General features: G+C 37.1%; 3 protein-coding genes across 6 annotated transcripts; 2 read left to right on the forward strand and 1 right to left on the reverse strand.

The window, feature by feature from the left end:
* Positions 1 to 343: 343 nt before the first annotated feature.
* Positions 344 to 10451, forward strand: LOC113639568 (cytochrome P450 2K1-like; the record flags this gene model as incomplete). Its single annotated transcript, XM_047800643.1, has 7 exons — positions 344 to 2141; positions 4429 to 4591; positions 7667 to 7816; positions 8722 to 8882; positions 9068 to 9247; positions 9953 to 10094; positions 10237 to 10451. Coding segments are annotated over exons 1-7 (1218 nt in total), but the record flags the coding sequence as incomplete, so codon positions are not given.
* A 4037-nt stretch (positions 10452 to 14488) lies between these two features.
* LOC113639509 lies at positions 14489 to 18113 on the reverse strand. 4 transcript variants are annotated; one of them, XM_027141388.2, is made up of 5 exons: positions 18000 to 18113; positions 17865 to 17892; positions 16912 to 17570; positions 15745 to 15885; positions 14489 to 15654 (listed from the first exon to the last, which is right to left on the reverse strand). In XM_027141388.2, the coding sequence occupies exons 3-5, from the start codon at positions 17521 to 17523 to the stop codon at positions 14782 to 14784; spliced, it is 1626 nt and encodes a 541-aa protein (XP_026997189.1). In that variant the 5' UTR covers positions 17524 to 17570; positions 17865 to 17892; positions 18000 to 18113; the 3' UTR covers positions 14489 to 14781. The 4 variants fall into 4 exon arrangements, with proteins under 4 accessions (XP_026997189.1, XP_026997188.1, XP_026997190.1 ...); XM_027141387.2 differs by having other exon boundaries at positions 17835 to 17892; positions 18000 to 18077; XM_027141389.2 differs by lacking the exon at positions 17865 to 17892 and having other exon boundaries at positions 18000 to 18084.
* On the forward strand, positions 17961 to 22125 carry LOC113639511 (RNA-binding protein with serine-rich domain 1). The gene is made up of 7 exons (XM_027141392.2): positions 17961 to 18096; positions 19076 to 19234; positions 19336 to 19527; positions 19871 to 19976; positions 20055 to 20208; positions 21273 to 21414; positions 21616 to 22125. Coding segments are annotated over exons 1-7 (861 nt in total). The 5' UTR covers positions 17961 to 18094; the 3' UTR covers positions 21722 to 22125.
* Positions 22126 to 22830: the final 705 nt, after the last annotated feature.

The following is a 22830-nucleotide window of genomic DNA, read 5'->3' on the forward strand; positions in this document are numbered from 1 at the left end:
ATTTTTTCGGTGAGGGACGCTGCTTCGCATCCGGTTTCTCCACAGGGGGCGCCGCCTCACTTCCTAGTTGCGGGCCATGTCACCAGCCTGTCCTGTGACATCGCTCCGCATTTGTCCGGTGGGGGGTGTCGCTTCACATTTGGTTTCCATAGAGGACTTCACCCCACTTACTGTCCGTGGGGGGTGTTGCAGGCCCGTATTTCGCCCCTATGGATTTTCTGTTTACTATTGTCTTTGTCCTGTCACTACTCCGTGTGTTGTTACATGTCCTTTTGTTATTAAACCCTGTTGATTTGGCTATCCTGCGTTTAGGTCGCTTCCTTACCCTGCGTCATGACAAATAGCTAGTATTTCGCACATTGGCGGAAATAACCTTAGTGAGACGTTTCTTGTAGCCATCTACCAGTTTTTGACATCAACTGGAAGAAAGTTTCCCCCACTCATCAACGCCAAATACTTTCAGCTGTGTTATGTTCGAGGGGTTTCTTGAATGTCCGTTTCAAATCACCCCACAGGATCTCAAGAGGATTTGGATCTGGGGTTGACTTGGCTATTTACTTTTCAGTGAAGTCTTGGTGGATTTACTGGTAGGTTTTTGTCATGCACTTCAGCGTCATTTTTTGAGAGATGGTATCACATGTTCCTCAAGCGCCTTCTGATGCAATGTAGAATTTATAGTGGATTATATGATAATAAACTGGCCAGGTCCTGCTGCAGCAAAGCATCCCTAAACCATAACACTTTTAGCTAGATGTTTAACGGTTGGTATGAGATTATTTTGTTGAAACGCTGTATTTGATTTACACCATAAATGCCCTCTGTTATAGTTTCCAAATAATTCAATGTTAGACATCTGTCTAAAGCACATTATTCCAGAAGTCTTGGCCTTTTTCTGTGTTCTTTCATAAACTTCAGTCTTGCCCTCATGTTTTTCTTAGAGAGCAAATGTTTCCTAGTTGCACACCTTCCATCAAAATTTATGTTGTGCAGTCTCTTTCTGATTGTAGATTCATGCACAACTGTAGCAAGAGCTTGCTGTAGGTTCTGTGATGATGTTTTAGTGTTTTTGGAGACTTCTTTAAGCATCTTGCAGTCTGCTTTTGGGGTAAATTTGCATGGACGACCTGACCTGACCATGTTGGCAGTTGTTTTAAATGTTCTCCAGTTGCAAATAATATTTGGAGCCTTCTTCAAAATGCTTTGTAACAATGTTCTAATAATTTGCACCTACACTTGTAGTTAATTTTATTTATTTTAAATATAAATAAATGTGTGGGTGTCCTTTCTTCACTAGATATGTATTTATTTATTTTATTACATTTTGCAGATCATTTAAAAAAACATTTCTTTGGTTGTATTTATTTAGTTATATTACTTGAATATTTCAATATTTTTAAAATGAAGATAAAATGGCCATTGGTTTAATAATAATTAAAAAAAACAGACTCCTTTGGCATACTCCACCTCCTGATCTTCATTTCCTCTAGATCGAAACTTTGTGTATACTTTTATCTTGGGATTCCTGAACAACCCATTGCAATCTTCTGGTCTTTGAACAAAAAGGCCAGAATAAGAGTTCAACAGTTCCTTCCTAATGTAGACAGACATGTCATTCATTGTAATCATACCTAAGCTAGCCATGAATGCAGCCAACCAAAGCATAAAACAATGAATCTTCTTTTTGAGTCAGTAAATATCTAAGAAATAATTATGTTGTTGAAACAATTGAGTAAAATGATGCAGAAATGTTATTGTATTTCTCAAACACATTCTCCTGTGGTTTTTATTTTAATACAGCTTCACCCTGGTTCAATGACCACTCCCAGGCAACCGTACTTAGGTTTCCACCAGGCTAGCAACCCAAGCAGTTTGTTTTTCAGTTTGCTGCTTTCTACTTTTGTCTTACACATTTGTCTCTGATTACATCTTCATGAATGGCTTTAGTGGAAGAGCTTCTCCTGCAACCTACAAGCACTGGCATATTGTTTGGACTTGTGATGATGTTTCTGCTGATTGTTTATCTTTTTTCTTCTGATGCCAGCTCTCAGGAAAACAAAGAGCCTCCAGGTCCTAAGCCACTGCCTATCCTGGGAAATATTCTGCAGCTGAACCTCAAGAGACCCTACCTGACTCTATGTGAAGTGAGTGTCTTGACTGTTGTAGTCACTTTGTTTACTTGCACTACTGCATTATTGTTTAATTTTTTAACAAATTGGTTATGTAAGCCAACGATTTCTGATTCTAAGATGAGAACACTTCATACATCTAACAAAGACATGTCTTTCTGACATGACTGTTCTCTTGCCTACATCGGCCAAAATTCACACAAGGACAAATTTCAGATAAAAAAGACAGGGGACAATATTCTTCAAAACCCTCCTTCATGAAGATTGGTAGTTATCCACTTCTATATTTTTGTAGTAAATGGTTAATAACGTTTAATTCTGGTTATTGGGGATGTTATACACATTGTGTTAGTTGTGAAACCTTAGTTTATGTTGATGATTTCTATTTGGTAAGCCTTTTGCTTTTATAGTCCCAGTTGGTGGGAACAACACTTCTGTTCTGGAACTATTGTTCTACAATAGTGCATGTTGAAAAAAGCAACTGAATGTATGAGTGGTTTCCTGATTATTTTATAGACTGAAATATCTAGAGGAAAAAACTACGTTGCTTGTAAACACTGAGAGCATTCATTAATATAAGAGTTCTATTGTTACCTTACTACAGCTCCATGACTGTTTACTCTTATTTTTAAATTTCAGTTAAAGCATTATATAGTGTGGCACATATAGGGCATATATTGTATCCCTACAAAGATTTAAATACACTACATTAAAATATCCCCCAAGTCATTCTCTTCACTGCTTATGAGAATAGAAGGCACCAGAGAGGGGAGAGGAGGTGCTTCAAGAAAGAACAAAGTACCCCCATAGCACCCCCAAACATTTTTGTTTTTAAAGCAATAATATAAAGGCTATGTTCTAATTAATAATTTAGCTAATAATTTAAAATAACAAATGAAATAAAGTTTAAAACATTTACTTATTACTCATGCATAACATAACGTCACGTGACATGAGTTGCAGTTATGCTGGCATAGGCGTAATATTACATTTTATTTTAAAAAATGAGCGTTTTCTTGTGCCAAACCTCATAATTCTAAATCAGATTTTGGTTCTAGTGACAATGAGAATATAAACATACCTCAGCTTAAGAAACAGAATGGTTCAGATAATGATTTTTCACACACAGAGCAATTTGTTGATGATTTTCCTGCGGATGCAAAGACTTTTAGTAAAGGTTTTTTTAATTTCATAAAATGTTGATGATGTTGCACTGTCCTGGTGGTTTGTAAATATAACCCCAGTGCTATAGGTGTTTGTTGTACTGCCGTTGACTAAAATTCTGAAGTCTATGTGAAATCATTTTATTTTGTAAACCGAGTGCTTCTTTAATTTCATAAAATGAAAAAAAAAATCAATAAATAAAAATGATTAAAAACATAACCAACAATAACATAATAAACAAGATCTATTTTGCAAATATTATTTGTAATGGCTCAGCTCCCCCTGCAAAATAAACTGCCACCACCCCTGCTTATTCTACAAGGTCTCTGGGAACAAGGAGTCTATCCCAGGAGACTCTGGGCACAAATCAGGATACACCCTGCACAAGATGCGTTTGTTTGTGTTAGATTAATTTCTGTGTATTAGAATAAAATAATAGAGTCTTATCCGTCTTTAATGGAAGTGCCTTGTGCCTTGTGTCTCAGACTGACAAGTGTATTGTCTTAAGTTGACTGTGCTCTTAATATAATGTTTCCATTAAATTTGGGATATTATCGTTGGACACAGAGGTCATTTTCTATGGACAATTAATAAACATGCTAAGTTAAACTTAAATAATACTTAAATAATAGTCGTGCAGTTGTTAAAGTTGAAGCCCTGACTAGGTGAGAGTGGATTGAGGAGATGTGAGGCAGATGTTTACCAAGTCACTCTTTATCTTCATTGGTTTACTTCCCCATTTTTTCCGCATGTTCTCTCCCCTTTCCAGTGTCTTTTATCTCTGTCTGCATTCCCTGCATAATAGAAAGAACATGAATAGGTTCACAGGTGTGTAAACCTTACCACATTCTCCCACTGGCTCCGCCCTCCATTCACAAAATGGTGCTTGGCCATGTCTTTGCTCACACAGTGAAGTATTATGTTTCCAAAGGTTCATGTTCTGATCTGTTCAGATAGTTTTCTCATACATTTCCCACAACCATAACACTGGGCAGCTAACTGTGCATGAAGAAGAGCTCTAACTGTGAGAGCTACACGATAAATGGCATTTTATATATACTGTATATGACTCATTCTAAAAGCAAAAATAAATAAATAAAATTTGGAACTGACGTTAACTTTTTGTTTCCTTTTACAGATGTCAAAGAAATATGGATCAGTATTCACTGTGTATTTTGGGCCTAAGAAAGTTGTTGTCTTGGCAGGATATCAAACTGTCAAACAGGCACTTGTAAATAATGCTGAGGAATTTGGAAACAGGGATATCAGTCCCATTTTCTTTGACATCAGCAAAGGACATGGTAAGAGAATTCTTCTTCACTGAATCTAATATAATTAACTTGTAAATGATTGTAAACTATATACATTTAAATGTTTTAGTTATGGAAGTTCACTTTGTTCTATTTATTTCTTTCTGTCCATTCTTGTTTACTAAAAGTCTCTGGATATAATCTTGAGTCTTTGTGGAATGAATTAATGCTAATTTCATAAATTCAAAAAGCTAGGAGAAGAACCCTACAGAAAAAGTTTCCATTTTTTCAAAAAAATTGTAAGTGGGTGTATCTTAAAGCCCATATATAGGAACGTGTATCTTTGAGTCCATATTTTTCATATATCAAATCCATTCATAGGGAAAGTCTTTTAGAAAGAGTAAAATAGCAGGGTCTAAACAAAAATTGCATGACTGTTACCAACTTCTATAAAATAAATATTCTTAGGTGACAACAAAGACACACAAAAGATTCAAAAATATGTGGCCATTTTTTCCCCTAAACATAAACCAACAGTCAGAAAAACCATATAAACACCCTATAATTTAATAATATGTAGAACACCTTGAAGTTTGGACTTTGACTTTCCAGCATCTTGATTATTTTTTGGTGTGATTGGGATTATTGTCCTGTAACATGACATGACAAGAGTTTTATTAATCAAAAGAGGGTTGTATGTAATTTATATTTTTATTTCAGTTAATAAATGTTTTATTTTGCACTGATTTCAACTGATTGTAGTTGACCGCTTGATTTATTTACAAATTCATAAGATTTTATACGTTTTTTGTATGTTTCAAATGCAGCTTTTAAAATAAGTTTCTATTTGTTAATGCATTCATGTTGGTTTGAGATGGTGTATTATTGTTGCTCAACCTCAGTCTCTAACAATTTTCTTTTTGTGCATGTATTTTTGCCAGTAATGATGTATAGTGTTATTTTAATTGCAGAGGTGGATGAATCCACTGGATTATTATTTCAGTATTGCATATATGAACACACTTATCTTCACTTATTGTGCATTCTGTATGATTTAGAAAAACATTTAATATTAAATAAGCGTCCAAAATCATCAACAAACCAACATTGCAGAACTAACCCATGATTTGATGAAAAGTGCAAAAAGGTTATTGAAATGTTAAATACACATTTAACATTACGCATAAAAAGAAGTTTTACCTAATGATACTGAAAATATGAGGTGCACAAGCATGAAAAACTATTACTAAATTGAAAAGAAAGACCTCTCAAACACTAGCAAAGAAAATACGGGACCTGATTTGAAAGATGAAAGGAAAGGAAGGTGGGACCAGATTGGAACCAAGGGTATTAACCACAAAACATTAAATTGTTGATGAAAGATGAAAAAGCAGAAATATTCGAGAGAAATTATTCAGTGGAAAACTACTGACCCGAGTTCCAATCATTACAGACAAAAAATACATAAGTAGCTTTTGATAATTTAAAACTTTAAAAAGCCATAAATTGCACAAATGATACTGATGTTGGACCAGACAAACTTTGTTACCAATTTATACCCCAAAGTATGCTATCAATATGCTTGGACACCGTTAAAACCATCATGTACCATCCCAGTGGAAAGAGGCTACCAATAACCAAAACCAGGCCAAGATCTTTCCATCCCAAACAATTGTTGCCATATATCTCTGACTAGCTGCCTCTGTAGAAACCATGAGACAAGGAAAATGCATGATGTACAAGACTAAAATTTAATATGAAACAGATTTATCAAAAAAGAGAACACTATAGCTGTATTTATTGATCATGAAAAGGCAGGAAATATGACCATAAAAAACGTGCATGAGCTCATTATGGATGATACAAAAAAGCAATTTATTAGGCCTCACTTTAATTCTAAATATGTTATGAAACAAGTGCCTTAAAACTATGGACATTAGAAAACTACAATTTAAAATATTACACTACAGACACTACAACTTTTGCATCTTTACAGAATGCAGGGCTGATTCCAAATGGACTATGGAAATGTAGCTCATGATGTTGCCATTCCTATATTAAAACATTATATACAGTACACCACTTAAGATTAAGACTCTCCCTTCAAGCTTTCAGGACCAGTTTACTGTTTGTATACTGAAGCAAGGGAACCATTTTGTATATATATATATAGAGACACAATATTTAGTATAGTGCTGCAAATGGCAGGCTCAGTGTGGGGCACTCTTTTGTTTTTGTATTTTTTTGGTTTTTCATAAAAGGCTAACTTTGCCCTTAAAACTGCTTCAGTTATCTATAAAGTTCATGTTGTTTTCAGAGCACCCAACAGAGTTTAACAACCATAACCTGCAGAACCCTACATAACCATGCGTTGTGATGGAGCCACGGCATATTACTCCATCGAATATTGCCTTTGCTACATATAATACACTTAGTAACTGCTGACTGATGAAGATGTTTATTATTAGCTTCTTCATGACAAACTACCTTCAAGAACCTGTGCTTGCCTTAGACCCAAAGATGACCTGCTATGTACAGCACCCTGGCCCCTAATCAGTGAATACTCTTTATCAGAGCTCCTGGAGACCGTGAAGGTGTTTATCATTTGCTCTTTCATAAAAAACTACCTTCAAAAAGAAACTTCCTTCATTTCCTCTTTGTATCCAGACGGGATCAGACTGTATATACACAATGCCATATTGTACACTCCAGACTTACACATGTTCCTGCTGAATGCCTGCCACTCCTATAAAACAAGAATGACTTTTAAACGTATTCTAATTAATTGTCCTGCTCTTTACAATTCAAAACAAATTTACTCATGAAATACAATTTTTAGATTTCTTCCAAAATTCTTTCAAAGTATTTATATTGAATAATAAATGGAAGTACATTATATAATACTTCTTGTTGACATTGTTGAAAAGTTGCAAGAATTTGTTTTAGAGAAATTACAAAACATCATGATTTACCTACATTGATCTTACCATGAAAATAATCATTGATGAGGACAAGTCATTAAAAGAAAAATAATTAAACAAATTATTGAACTTCTTCAGAATCCTTCTGTATTACAGTTTTCTGCAATACAGGTTTTCTCTGTGTTAATTTCTTTTTCAACTTTAGGAATTCTGTTTAGCAATGGTGAAAACTGGAAAGAAATGAGAAGATTTTCCCTCACCACCCTTCGAGACTTTGGGATGGGCAAAAGAGGAAGTGAAGAGAAAATCATAGAAGAAACACACTATTTAAGAGAAGTGTTGGAAGAATTTCAGGGTACATTTCTTTACAGTCAAATGACATTCATTCATTCAAAATGAAGTCAAGTTTACTAGTTTAAATTATTATTTTCGTTTCTATATTTATGAGTAATAAAAAAATGTAATTTCATTATTCACTGTGGCTGAATGTTGGAGAAATGTTAAAAGGCATTTTTGATGTATATTAAAATTGTATGTAATTAACAGGAAATACAGAATTAGTATTGACCGTTAGATTAGATTAGATCAGACTAGATTAGACTCAGCTTTATTGTCATTGCAACTGGGTACAAGGCAACAAAGTGCAGATAGTAAAGCAGATAGTAAAAGGTATATCAAAGAGTAGTAAAGAGCTCTGTGCTCTCCCGAAGTAAGCAAACTTCTCTAATTTTGTCAACATTCAGAAACAGGTTGTTGGCTCTACACCAGGCAGATAGCAGTTGCACTTCCTCTCTGTTTGCTGACTTGTCGTTCTTGCTGAAGAGACCTACCACGGTTGTGTCAATTAATTTGAATATATTTAACTGAAACTACAAGTAGAAAAACATCTGTTAAATCTGACCTATTTAAATTCTAAAATGAATAAAAACTGAGCTATAAGTACAATGTACACAACTACATATTGGTAAGTTTGGAAAGCGGTTCTAAATTCTTACTTATTTTATCCTATCATAATTGTCTACAGTATATAGTTGTATGTATTCCATTAACTTCAGGGAAAAACTTCCCTTCCTCTTGTTAAAAAAAAAAATTCTGATGAACTTTGATTAAACTGGGACAGTTTTTATAAAGACTAAATTTAAATCTAAATTATTAGTATATTTTAAAATAGTATAGAAAATGCAGAAACTAAGGCCAGTTTAAATAGCATTTCTATAAAGGAAATATTTAAGATATTAATTTTTCCCTACAACTTTACAGGGAGACCTTTTGATACTTCACAGCCATTAAATTATGCCACCTCAAATGTCATCTCAGCCATTGTGTATGGAAGCAGGTTTCAATACAGTGACCTTCAATTCAAAGAAATGGTTAAGCGGGCTAATGAGACCATCAAGCTTAGTGGCTCACCTTCTATACAGGTACCATGCTTATCTAAACAATGAACTTTATAAAAGTCACTTTATAGCACAGATTTTCAAAAGAAATCACAAATCAGAAAAGAATATATACATGTATATGTGTGTACTGTGATCTTATATAAAATGGTTAATGTTTGAGGCAGAAACTACTTCTGAATATGGTTTGTATTTGCATCTACTTGTAGATTTATAATATGTTTCCGTGGTTTGGATGCTGGTTAAAGGACTGGAAGCTCATAATGAAAAACCGCAAGCAAAATCTAAAGCAAATAAAGGAGCTTGTAACAAATTTGGAGGAGACACTAAATCTTGAGGAAACCAGAGGCTTGGTTGACTCTTTTCTTATACGCAAAAATAATGCAGAGGTACTGTATCTTTTTCTTGTAAAAAATGTAAATGTTAAGGGTGCATCTATCTATCTATCTATCTATCTATCTATCTATCTATCTATCTATCTATCTATCTATCTATCTATCTATCTGTCTGTCTGTCTGTCTGTCTGTCTGTCTGTCTGTCTGTCTGTCTGTCTAGAGAAAGAGAGAAATATAATTTTTTCAGGATTTTATTTTCAAAATTTATTGTGCACACTTCTACAGTACATTGCAAAGCCTGTTTTAGACATTTTTTACTTGAGGATGTGGTGGATAATGCATTTTTAATGCTGTAAATACTAAAACAAACATGATAGATCTTGCTGAATTTCTATAGAATCACTGCCACTGTGACCAAAAAGCCAAACAACATAGAACAACACAAAGAAATTGCAAAGCAGCATAGTGCAGAAATTATGTTCCACAAGTACTATGTTTTTATGTTCCAAAAGTATATTTTTGTATAAATAGTTGTCTCTTTTATCTCTTTTATCTTTATGCTCTGATACAGTAATATAAGAATGTGTGACCAAAAAGAGTGAACCTATCTTGATGTATTTGAGATGAAGGTGGCATTAATGCATATAACATTTGACATTTAATGTTGGCAGGTAGACATCAGAGAATGTACTCTAAAAGGATTAAAGTTTATTACTGTCACATTGACTAATGGTTGCATGTGTTGTTTTTGTTGGACAGAAAGCTGGAGATAAAGACAAATATTTTCATGAAGACAATCTCATTATAACCATTTCCAATCTGTTTGCTGCTGGTACTGACACCACTAGCACAACACTACGCTGGTGCCTTCTGTTAATGGCCAAGTATCCTAAGATTCAGGGTAAAACTTGCATAAGCATTGTCCAGTGAATGACCAATGCAATACCAGAATGTTTGTAATGATTTCAGTGTGCATTTTTTTCTTTTTAAATATAGTGTAAACATACACACTATATATGTTTTTTTTTTTTTTTTTGTTCTAGACCATGTCCAGGAGGAGATCGACAGAGTCATTGGAGATCGTCAGCCAGTGGTGGAGGACAGAAGGAATTTGCCTTACACAGATGCAGTGATCCATGAAACTCAGAGACTAGCTAACATAGTACCCATGAGTATCCCACATGCCACTACTTGTGATATTACATTCCAGGGCTTCTTCATCAAGAAGGTCAATCATTCATTCATTCATTCATTCATTTTCTACCGCTTAATCCGAACTTCTCGGGTCACGGGGAGCCTGTGCCTATCTCAGGCATCATCGGGCATCGAGGCAGGATACACCCTGGACAGAGTGCCAACCCATCGCAGGGCACACACACACTCTCATTCACTCACACACACTACGGACAATTTTCCAGAGATGCCAATCAACCTACCATGCATGTCTTTGGACCAGGGGAGGAAACCGGAGTACCCGGAGGAAACCCCCGAGGCATGGGGAGAACATGCAAACTCCACACACAAGGTGGAGGCGGGAATCGAACCCCCAACCCTGGAGGTGTTAGGCGAACGTGCTAACCACTAAGCCACCGTGCCCCCCTTTGTTTGTCTATCTGTTTTTTGCAATTAATGGCTATTCTGAAGAGCAAACTATTTAGAAGATGTGTGCTGTTGTGACCCCATTTTCTTACAGGGGACAACTCACAACTTATTTTTGCAATGTTTGTTTGAGAGAAGACTAATGAGTCCTTAAGGGGGCTGATTGGATGCATTTTGGCAATGCATGCTTTTCTATTAAAAAAAAACTGAATTTGTGAAGTTTAAATTTTGAGTTGGCAGAACTTGAACTCTGGAACATGACTGGAACGTGAGACAGGTCAGATTGCTGCTTCCATGCACACCATGGTAGCTCTGCAGGCGTACCATGATGAATGATGAACGATGAAAGAATGATGAGACCTTCCTCCTGGATGCCCCAGTTTTGCATCCTGGCCTGTTTGCCGAAGAAAGTTGCTGTGGATCTGAGCACACCATTATCACAATATATCCAACCTCTCTGATGAACTCAAAAGGTGGTTCTGCCAACCAGACCCCTTCTGGTGATTCAGGAAGCAGGAATGCCTCTCTTTCACTCTCTAGTGAGCTTCCTCTTTGAACAGTTTGGTTATTTCCTGCCAGCATACTCTGTCTTGGCCCTGAGCAGGCCAATTATATAAAAAATATACCTCTTTCAGATTATTTAGCAACATAACAGCTACTGCCAAATGTAGCTCAGTTGGTTCTGATAACCATAACGAAAGATCACAAATTTTGAAAATGTAATGGAAATGGGAGCCAGGATTCTACCTCTAGGACCCAAGATGGATGTGGCCCTGTGTCTAATTTTAGGTCTGTGCAGCATGAACCAAACTCTGTGGACCTCTATAGGTTCAAGATGCTACTGTAACACTCAAACTTATTGACTTCCAAAATCAATCCAAGGATTAGTTTATCATGACAGATCTAAAGGATGCATACTTTCACATCAAGATTCTACCAGAAAGCAGGAAGTTTCTCAGGTTCACTTTTGGGGGTGAAGTTTACCAACATAGAGTTTTTGGCCTTATTACCATGCACCTTTATAAAGTGCATGGATGCAACTTTGGCTTGTCTACGACTCCAGGGCATCCACAAACTGAACTGCATTGATGGCTGTCTCATCCTAGCATGGTTAAAAGAGTTAGCAGTATGACATCTGTGATGTCATGCTTGCTCACATCAGGTGATTGGGGATCAGGTTAAACCTTAACAAGACTGTGCTATCTCCGACATTAAGAACTAGTTTTCTAGAGGTAGTATGGGATTCGGCCACAATGTGGCAAAGTTACTGACTCTAAAAGTGGCTCTTCTACTAGCTTTAACATTGCTCAAATTTTAGAACCCTGTTCTAACAGGGTTCTAAAATTTGAGTGACATAAATGAACTGCTCACTTTAGACTCATCACCACTGTGAATTTCATTCATGCTTCATCTATTTTAGAGCCATATGAGCTTTACCCACTAACCCTTAAATGACCGAGTGCTGATTTCAAATTATGGTTTTTATTTTGCAAATTCTTTATGGTAGACATCGGAGTAGATGTTACGGGTCAGAATCAAATGAGCCTCTCCAAACTAATGACTGCAGTAAACATGACTAATTCTGTACCTTTCCCAAATCACTCGCTGATTCCAATTTAAAAGGAAAACACACTATGTAAATATACAAGCCACCCGATTATAAAATCTATTCCTTCGAACTATGAAATTTCACAGAATTGGAAAAGAATCTGTGATAATCACCCCATCAATAAAGAAAACACATTAAACACTAACAATGGTGTTACTACTGTGTAAAAATGTTAGCACATCTTTAACATTCCTTAAAAAATTCAGTCCAAAATGATAATTTTTTTTATCTTACCCCAAGAACAATGGCATAAACCATCAAATCTCTCGTATGGCTGAAATTTTATTTACTTATTTTTTTAAAATCAAATTTTCCTGCTAGTTCAACTGTATGTTAATTAGCATTACAAGTATTGAAACATCACTGATAATAAGTTTATAATAATTTGGTTTGTTTTTGTTTTCTTAAAGAGTTAAACTAATGAATCATTGACTTTTAATACAACTATGAAAAACATGGGATCGTGCCATTTAAAGGCCTGTTACACTGCAAATATTTAATTGCCTCGTAAATTAGAGAATTTGTAGGACAGAGGTCAAAATTAAAGAACAACTGTTCAGTTTTCTGAACTATAATTTTAATTATAATTGGTCAGAATTTGAAGGAACATCAGATATAAAAGCTGTGGGTATACCGCTATTCTACTAGCATGTTTAAAATAAGGTAACAAAATAACCAAAACACTTCAACAAAACCTTTATTTTGTGGAAAACACTTCAAAATTTGAGAACAGTAACCACTGTGTAGCACAAAAGAACATTACAACTTAAATTTTTGAGGGTTACATTTAGTAGGACTTGCTTTGAATGACTTCAGCACATCTGTAGCTGCAAGACATCACTAGCTTCTCACACTGCCCTGGGGTGATCTTCGTATTCTCTACTCTTCCACAGTTCTGTAATTGTAGAGGGTTTCTTAGCAATAACTTTGTTGCCAAGGACTTTCCAAAGATGTTCAATCGGTTTTAGATCAGGACTCTGGCCTGGCCATTTCATTATTTCAATGTTCTTAGCTTCAAGGACCGGCTTGCAATGTAACAGGGGCATTACCTTGCATGAAAATTGCTGCAGCAAACATCCAACAAACAATACTTCCTCCTCCACATTTCAGGGACTTCTTTACACACTCTGGGTTCAGTCTTTCCATAGTTTGATGAAAAGACAATGTTTCCCATTGGACCCAAATAAATTAAACTCACTCATCAGTAAATTGGACCAGTTCTCCTCTGTCCACGCAGCATGTTGACAGCGTCAAGGTTTGGGAGATGTTTACTGCAGCAGACATATACAGCTACTTCGCAGGGTGAATGCAAATGTTTATCAGAAGCGTTATAGGCAACATGCAGTTCCTTCCCTGCAAGAATCTCCATCATTCCACATTTTTTTATGTGAGGCAATGCCCCCAGTCACACTGCAAATCTACCACAAGAGGGCTTCACATGCAAACATCTGTAACGATCTGTAATGTCAACCCATACAGAGTGATTGCTTTTACTATTTTGGGCTGAGTACACAAAACACACTACTGTATATGGCAAAAGTCTTGTGAACCGTCATGTGAACCTTCCTCACACTGTTGCCACAAAACTGGAAGCACACAATTCTAATGGTATATTTACAAAATAGTCTATATATGATTTTTAGTAGAATGAAAAATTTCCAAAATGACATGTGAACCATCTGAAGACATGGTTTGCCAATGTTGAAGTGGAAGAACTTGAGTTCAATTCCCACCCCACTTGAACACCTTCAATATAAACTAAATTTCTAACCATGCCTTCTCACCTGGCATCAGTACCTGACCACACTAACGCTTTTGTTTTTGTGATTTTAGCCTTGCTTCTACTTTCTTTTTGGAGTTCCCTTTAAAAATGTAGAATGTACAAAAGTAAAAACGTGTTTCTTTTTTAGATGGGCAGATGGGATCTCTACACCTTTTTTACTTTTATGATGTAGCACCAGAACCTCGAATGAATTATAACAAAAATCATTCAGCTTGCAATTGATTCTTATAGAAAAGTGTAATTTCAACTGCAATATCTAAATAATTTTAATCTTATAAATGAATCACTTTTTACTGTATAGTCATGTAGTCAAAAAAGTTAGGTTTTATTTTGCCAAACACAAAACGTGTAATTTGCTCATTAAATAAAAACACACATAAATAGAGAATTAAAAACAATTAATTCAAAATTTATGATATATTAAATGTTTTTTTGTGAATGTATGGTATGATGATTGGCCCATTATTAAAGCTTGTGCTACTATTACTTGTCCACTATTGCTGAAGCTACAGTACCATAAAATGATTCACTCTAAAATTCATCAAATTTCAGCAAGGAACAAACACAGCAGTGTATGTCAGTTTCTGCATTTTTTTTTTAAACATTTTCAATTTTTACAATAGTCAGTTGGGTATCATGAACAGAAATAGCTTCAGTAGAAGACTGACTCGAAGACCTGCAGACCTGAAAGGATCTGTCTGTGTTCGGTGAGGCTATTTCTGCTGGCTTGCTGTCCATTCCTGCATAAGTGTCTGTGTGAGGCTGTGTGTAACTGACTATCTCAGATGTGAATGTTTGTGTGTGTGCCTGTGTGAATGTTGGTGAGTGTGTCCGGTTGAATGACAGAGTCTCAGAGTTTTGAAAGCCATCTATAGCTGCAGTGCTGAGAGTGTCCAGAGAAAATGGCTCAATATTCTCAAGGGTGGATCCATTGATTTCGTTATACCTGGATGGGGCTTGGCTGCACAAACTACTTCCTTGGCTGGGGGTGAAGGTGCTCTGGCTGTAGGAGGCTGAGGACAATGGGCACTGGGGAAGTGTAGGAGTTGCATTGTGTTGAAAGCCACAGGGTCCCTGTTTAGATGCTAATTTCTGCAAGGTGCTGAGGATCTGCTTTTGGACTTGGGTCTGCTGGCTCTGCTCCTTCTCCAGCCGGCCCTGCTGCTCTACCATCATCCTGAGAGCCAAGCCAAGGCTGCGTACTTCAGAAGCAAGAGACTTGACCTGTTCCTGCAGTGCACTTGGTGTTCCGGTGTCCACGTTGCTCTGCTGGTTTGGAGGAGACTGCTGATGATTAGTCGGAGCTGGAGCCCTTACAGATGAATTTGCATTCTGTGGCCCGGTACTTGACTGACCTGGCACAGGAATCCGAATGCCAACACGGGGTGACTGTTCTGTAGAGCGGGTAGGTATATTTGCACGTTGCTGAAATCCTTGTCGAAAAAGGTTGGTCCCTGGGTGGAGCCCCCTCTGGGAAATACAAATTTGTTTTACAAGTTTGAAAGGCAACAAAAGAAACGAGGCAGTGCTAATATGGTGTAACAAGATGTCTTTACTTACTACAGGTCGGGTAGAAGTGGGGTTGAATGAGCTTGTTTGAGGTAACATGACCTTCCTTCCTTCTGAATAAGGGAAACAGGACTGCTCTCTTCTCACTAATGACACAGTTTGTTGGGCAGACTGAGGGCCACTGTCCCGTACCTATAAAAAATGACCAGGTTTGTCATAAGTATTATTTAATGGCTGTAACATTTCAACATTTCCTACTGAACACGTCACCTCAACCCAGACCCAAAGTGTCAATGAGGGATCATAGCATCATAGGATTTGAGCTTGCAATCTCAGAAACCTGTGAGCTGGGCATGACTGCTGATGCTTATAGAAGGTCATCTACACTGTATAATATTGGTTAAGCTTACAAAATATATTCCACATCTAACACAACAAATCTAATAATTCTAATGCACATATAATAAATCCACAATGTGGTGAAAATTTTTCAAATATTTTAGTCTTTTTATGTATTTGCAATCATTGCTCAAGACCCAGGATCTCTGTGCTGCCTCTCTTTTGCCCGTTTCCTTGAAAAAGAAAGTCACCATGACAGAAATAAAGATTGGCCAGTGAGGTGACATTTATAAATTGGACATCCAATTAGATAGACCAAGACAGCACTTCCGACATCCCTCTGCATATTTTGTTAATAATTTGCAATGGCCACTAATGCCTCAGGATACACAAGCTTTTGTACAATTCTTTTATTAACCTTCTTTATTAATGTAATTTATTCCCTAATTTCCACAAGAAGGTTTTGCATACAATCACCATCCATTTTAACTGGAACAACTGTTCATTCATGCATTCATCCTATAAGCTAATCATCTGGCAGCAGCATGATGCATGAAATCACATTTTCACATTCCTGTTGCAGAGAATCCGCAGGTTGAAACTCTTTGTTGATAAAAGAGATTACAGAAACATCATCAAGAACCCTCATTCTGATGTTTGGTATGGTCATTAGCTGACGCTTTTGACCTGCATAAGCGATCCTTTATGGATTGTGATACTACCACATGATCAGCTGATTAGATAGCTGCAAAAGTTGCAGATGTAGGGATGTTCTAATCAAAGTGTACGGTGAGTGTGGAAATTATTTCATGATTAGGTTTTGTGTTCCACCAATATTCAATGAGCCTATGTAAAAAAACAAAAACAAAATACACTTACCCTTGCTCTGTGGAGCAAAGCCTTGTCCAGGAGCCGTTTCCGAGCCACAAGGACTGGGTTTGCTGGTGAGGGTGTGTACCTTCTCCTTGAAAATGTTCCAGCCATTGCTCCTGAGCCAAACCCAGAGCGTACTGTTTGAACACCATCATGGTGGGTATTCTGTGCCAGTGAGGTTACACTTATGATTCGGACATCCTCGTCCTTCCTGTCTCCCTGCTGTGGCTCCTGGTTAGTTATACTTGCCCCAGAGGAGTGTCCCCTGGTTTCTGAAGCTACCCCAGTCTGCCCCGAGGAGTCTGAAGAGGATGAGAAGCCAGCAACATGGGCAGCCTCACGAAGCAGATTCCTTAGTTGCTGCTCACTCCAGCCACTGTGTCTCGACTCTAGCCCTGTATCCCTTGATCCTGAAGCTGTTGTAGATCCACCGTTCCCGGACATGGGAGCATCATTTTGTCTGCCTCTTCCATTAAACTCCTTCAGGAAGAGGTAGATTGCCTGAGCGGATACTTTTATGTTCTCCAGCTCCAGCACAGCTTTTATCTTGCGGAAGCTTAGGCCTGCTTCACGCAATTCCACCACCTTGCGCTTGGCAGCGTCATCCAGCCTGCCCATGTCCCCGAGGTCTTAAGTACACAAAACCTTTTGGGTTTCCGTTACAGCTAAAACAAAACGGTAAATATTACACAAAGACCTCTCTACATAAAGACCATCTCTCTCATATATATATATATATATATATATATATATATATATATATATATATATATATAAATATATATATAAAACCAAGACAGTGGTAATAAACACGTCAGACGCGTCAAACACAAGCTTTCATGTATTTCTCTTTAACGAACATAAGACAGATGAACTTAAGCAATCTTAAAACCACTTTAGCAACCTTAGCCCACTGGCTAAAACGGTACCTTGGCGTCCGTCAGTATTAGCGTCTTTACCTGATCAGCTTTTGAGTTGCTTATATTCCTATAAGAAAACGGTTTCGTTGTTCATTTTGGCTCTTAAATATTACAAATAAACTGTATGTGTTTAGATAAAGATCTCGAGCCCAAGAAAACATAAACATAGCATACCAGGATTGTCGCACGATGTGTGACGTCATCGCGTTGGTTACGCAAACAAAAGGCGACAATTGGTTTAGCGCTTGGACGTGTTGCGCTTAAAGAAGATGTGAGTTAGACTTTAAACCGGTTACTGTTTTTAAATATTAGAATATGCGACTGCTTTACAGTAATTATTTGCATATTGTTAGCACTGGATAAACATAACAGAGCTCAGCGATATTATGCTATTTTTATGACCATTTTACTCTGCTAGCTAGTTAGCTAACACGCTGTGTGGTCAATGCTAGCTAATGGTTCGTAGGGCGAAACTAACTGCATATTATTGTGCACGAGTACAATGTAAATAATTTTACATCATTAAACAAAACGATGTACATCATTGCAAACAAAAGCAGTAGTTTACTGAAATACAGCTTAGCATAGCTGCTTCCAACAGTTCCACTGTAAATGAATAGAAAGCGCCCGCGACGCCGTTAGCGAGCTTCGGCTAATTGTGTTATTTGAGAGCATCAGTGTCGTCGTGCTAATTAGCCGAATATTAATGATTTAAACGTGTCTGATCTGGTTTGTAAATAAAGAGCTAGCTAGTTTTTTATTGTTGGCCAACTGAAGCAAATAGTAAAAGGCTTTAGTAAAAGAAGCGAAACAGGTTTCGCTTAGCACGGCTAATGTGTCGCGAATGCTACAAAAACAAAGATGTAAATCTTCTATAAATCAGAAAACGCTTTAACGTCGTCTAACATTTAGGTCGATGCTATATTACTTTGTCCAATATTGATCAAATTTTAAAACCGCTGTGCACATTTATAAAGTTTTATATACCAAAAGCCGCAGTTTTTGCGTTAAGTTTAACTGCTCATTTTTTTCAGAATTTCAGCATATATAGTGCTTTTGAAATTTTACTTTATTTATAGGTCGAGCTAGGAACTATAATAGAACTATTGGTAATTTGGCTCTGCTAAATTTTTTATGTTAGTTGGCAAATATTAACCTGGTGCTCAGTGTCTAGTATCACAGTATGTACCAGGTAATATTCGGGATCTTCTATAGGGTTATTATATAAAAATTTTCTATTATTTCCACAGGGCTCCATCACCTACCAAACGCAGGGAGCGTTCAGAAGATAAGGCCAGAGAAAGGGGCAAAGATAAAGCTGTGGTGAAGGAAGGTGCTGAGAAAGAGAGGGGTCGAGACAAGAACCGCAAGCGACGCAGTAACTCTACTGGGAGCAGCAGCAGCAGCAGGTCAGACTTTTGCAGACTGTCTCATTACAATTTCTTCCTTATTGTTTTTCTTTCTTTCTGTACTATTCAGGCACATGGTATAACTTGTGATCTCAATTTAGGTCTAGGTCCAGTTCCAGCTCCAGCAGCAGCTCTGGGTCCAGTTCAGGTTCCTCGAGTGGCTCCAGCTCCTCTTCAGGCTCTAGTCGCTCCGGCTCATCCAGCTCATCACGATCCTCCAGCTCCTCTGGCTCTTCAGCATCACCCAGCCCGAGCCGACGTCGGCATGACAATCGCAGGCGGTCGCGTTCAAAGTATGTTTTTGGACAATACGGCATATCTTAAATAGGCAATAACATTTGTTGAATGAAAATTTCTTAGTGATTTAAAAGCTTCATATTGTTAGTTTGTTGTAAGTTGCTTCTTTGTAGACCGAGAATGCAATTACATTTTTTAATGAATGTAAAGTATATGTTCTGCATCTAGAAATTTCGTATTTAAATGTAATTTTTCAGTTAACAGAGGCACTTGATTTTTGTGTAAGTCTTTTGTTGATTTGACTCAAACCAGCTAATGATTTAAATGACCCTTAAGTAGTAATCTTACTGGTTTGTTTCAGAAACTTAAAATGTGTTTGCTAATCTAATGCAATTTAAGGTCTAAGTCTCAGAAGAGAGTTGATGAGAAAGAGCGGAAAAGGAGGAGCCCTAGCCCTAAGCCCACCAAGCTTCATGTTGGAAGACTGACTAGAAATGTCACCAAGGTAAGGTGCATTTTATAAATCATATAGACAAACTACAGTAACATCACATTGCAACTTCATCTATTCTCTTGCTATTAGGATCACATTCAAGAGATCTTCTCTACGTATGGGAAGATAAAAATGATTGACATGCCATCAGATCGATGTCATCCAAACTTGTCAAGAGGCTATGCCTATGTAGAGTATGAAACTTCAGAGGATGCCCAGAAGGCCCTGAAACACATGGATGGAGGTACATTTTCCAATTCTGATTTATTTTCTTTCTCATTTACTTGTATATTATGTTTTACTTTAATGAATACTAAATATTGTTAGTAGTGGTGTAACAAAATCACAATTTGGCATAGTGGTGTCTAAATACATCACTCATCACAATAGGCTAGCTAGCACAAAATGACTAAAAAGAAATAAGGAAAGCAGTGCCCTTGTTTTCCCCCTCTACTTTGTAGCTTAAAGGTCAAAAAGTGGTAGAAAATTATGCGATTCTATGTTCTAGCTTCCCAGTCCAAATTAAGCGGAATGCATCATTACACAAGTGTACTTATTGTACATACGATCAGTGAAGTTTGCACACTGTAAGCACTTTGGGTTTCCTGCAAGTTTCAACATTGATGGCCAGCGTGCTCACACAAGCAGACCATAAACTTAATGAGAGAGCCCTTGCTGCATCTTCTGAGCTTGTATACTAGTGCATTTTTTTTCCATTTAGCATGAAAGCAGTGCAAATAAACTGTAAAGCAATGTGTTTTTAAAAAATGTTTACTTTAAAAAATATATATATTTCTTTTAACCATTTTAAATGACCCATTTGAAGGACCTTCTAACGAGTTTATAACTTTATAACCCCAGCGAATAGGATCGTTGTGATAAAAATGGCAGTCTTCACGTTTAAATCAGCTCCTGAGAACTGTTGTCCAAGTCAGAATATTCAGAAAGAAGAGTAATGTGTGTAAAAGATATGCAAACCTTTGGTGTATTAAAGGATTACATACAGGTTCAGGGTACATCTGCAAAGGTCAGAAAGGCAGGCCTATAAAAGTGACTTTCTTACACCAGTGTTGTAGTGGGCTTAATGAGTATATACAGCTCGAGAGACCACAGATTATTCAATAGAGTCTTTTAGAGTGAAGTGGAAGCATGACTAAAACAGAAAGGCATAGGGTTACATTGAGTGTACCATGGGCCCTATTACTACATTGTCAGAATAATTTTTTTTAGATCCATGGCTTACATATAGTATGGATCCGAAAACGCACTCATCTTTGTATGCGTGCGTTTGTCCGTGTCCATCCCCAGGTCAAATAGATGGTCAAGAAATCACAGCAACAGCTGTCCTGACTCAGAGGATGCGACCTGCCCCACGCAGGCTCTCCCCTCCACGTAGGATGCCTCCTCCTCCACCCATGTGGCGCCGGACTCCGCCTCGTATGAGAAGGAGGTTTGTATTGTTTCCTTGGATTTAATAAACATCCTCATTTGTATACTGTATAATAGGATTGCCCATCTTTTGTCACTATTATGTAATATAGAAAAATATGATATTGAATGTAACATTTAAAAATGCATTGTAACCTATAATTTGTAAACCTTTTCAATTTTTAAAAAAACATTTTTTAAACACATTTCCAACAAAATGTAGGTCTCGTTCTCCACGTCGCCGTTCCCCAGTAAGAAGACGGTCTCGCTCCAGATCTCCGGGCCGTAGACGCCATCGCTCACGTTCCAGCTCCAACTCTTCACGATAGAGAATTTCTCTCCTAGATCTTCAAAAGCTTGTAGTTCAGTGTCTCACCTTTTTAGTTTATTTACATCAAGAGGACACTTCAGCCTGTAGTTCGAATGGACAGAATTTACTAATTTTGATCAGAATCATAAACATCCTATTTTTCGCTCTCTTTTGGAATTTGGCATGTAATCAAAAGTCAGTTGAGTGAACGTGTGCATCGGTTTTTACCTTTATTCTCTGTTTTGTGCATTTATAAAATGTTGCTGTTCTTACTTGCCATATATGGGTAGTGCCAGCACACACAATGTTCTTTTTTTTTTTTTTTTTTAAGTAGTTTTAAGATTAATGGAAGCTCGGCACATTACATATCTGTATTGATTAAAATCACAGTGTGTATTGATTAAATCTCCAGTCTCCAAGTCACTTATTGTGAATAACTTTTTGTTTTTTAGGCTTGTTCAATGGTGTCTCTGTAGGAAACAGATAGGGAGCTTTCTAAATGAATAAAAAATTAACAACTTTCAGTTTGTAAAAGTTAGAACATTCATATCTAACTGTAATATTCAACATATAATTCTTTAATTTGTAATCTTGCAATATACAGTAGACATGGCCAAAAATATGTGGCTTTCTGACCATGACACAGTTGCCATGCCTCCTGATGGGAGAAGTGCCATGCTTTACACCACTCTAGCCAATGCTTGTGTTTATAGTCATCTTAAGCTTGTGTCCATCTGCTGGGCTATGGAAACCCATCTCAAGAAGCTTCTGACAGGGATCTTATGTTATTGTTGTTATTATTATTATTATTAGTAGTAGTAGTAGTATGAGCTAAATGATGCTTCCAGAGGCTGTTTAGAACTGCTGCAACAGAGGACATTGAGTTTTACACACTACATGCAGTCTATGGCCTTCGTGTGCGAGAGTTTGTGATCAACTGCTTTAAGGCTGAACTACTGTTCTATGATGCAGAGATCTTCAGTATGATTCATTCTACTACCAGTGTTAATGTGGCTATTTTCCCACCTCATTCTCTAAAGACTATCGATAGATATTTTGATGTGGGTTTAAACCTGATGACACTTTATTCTCTGTGCTGCTGCTTCATGACCCCTGTGTTCCTATTAA

The sequence above is a fragment of the Tachysurus fulvidraco genome, chromosome 15, assembly GCF_022655615.1.
Source record: "Tachysurus fulvidraco isolate hzauxx_2018 chromosome 15, HZAU_PFXX_2.0, whole genome shotgun sequence".
NCBI lineage: Eukaryota > Metazoa > Chordata > Actinopteri > Siluriformes > Bagridae > Tachysurus > Tachysurus fulvidraco.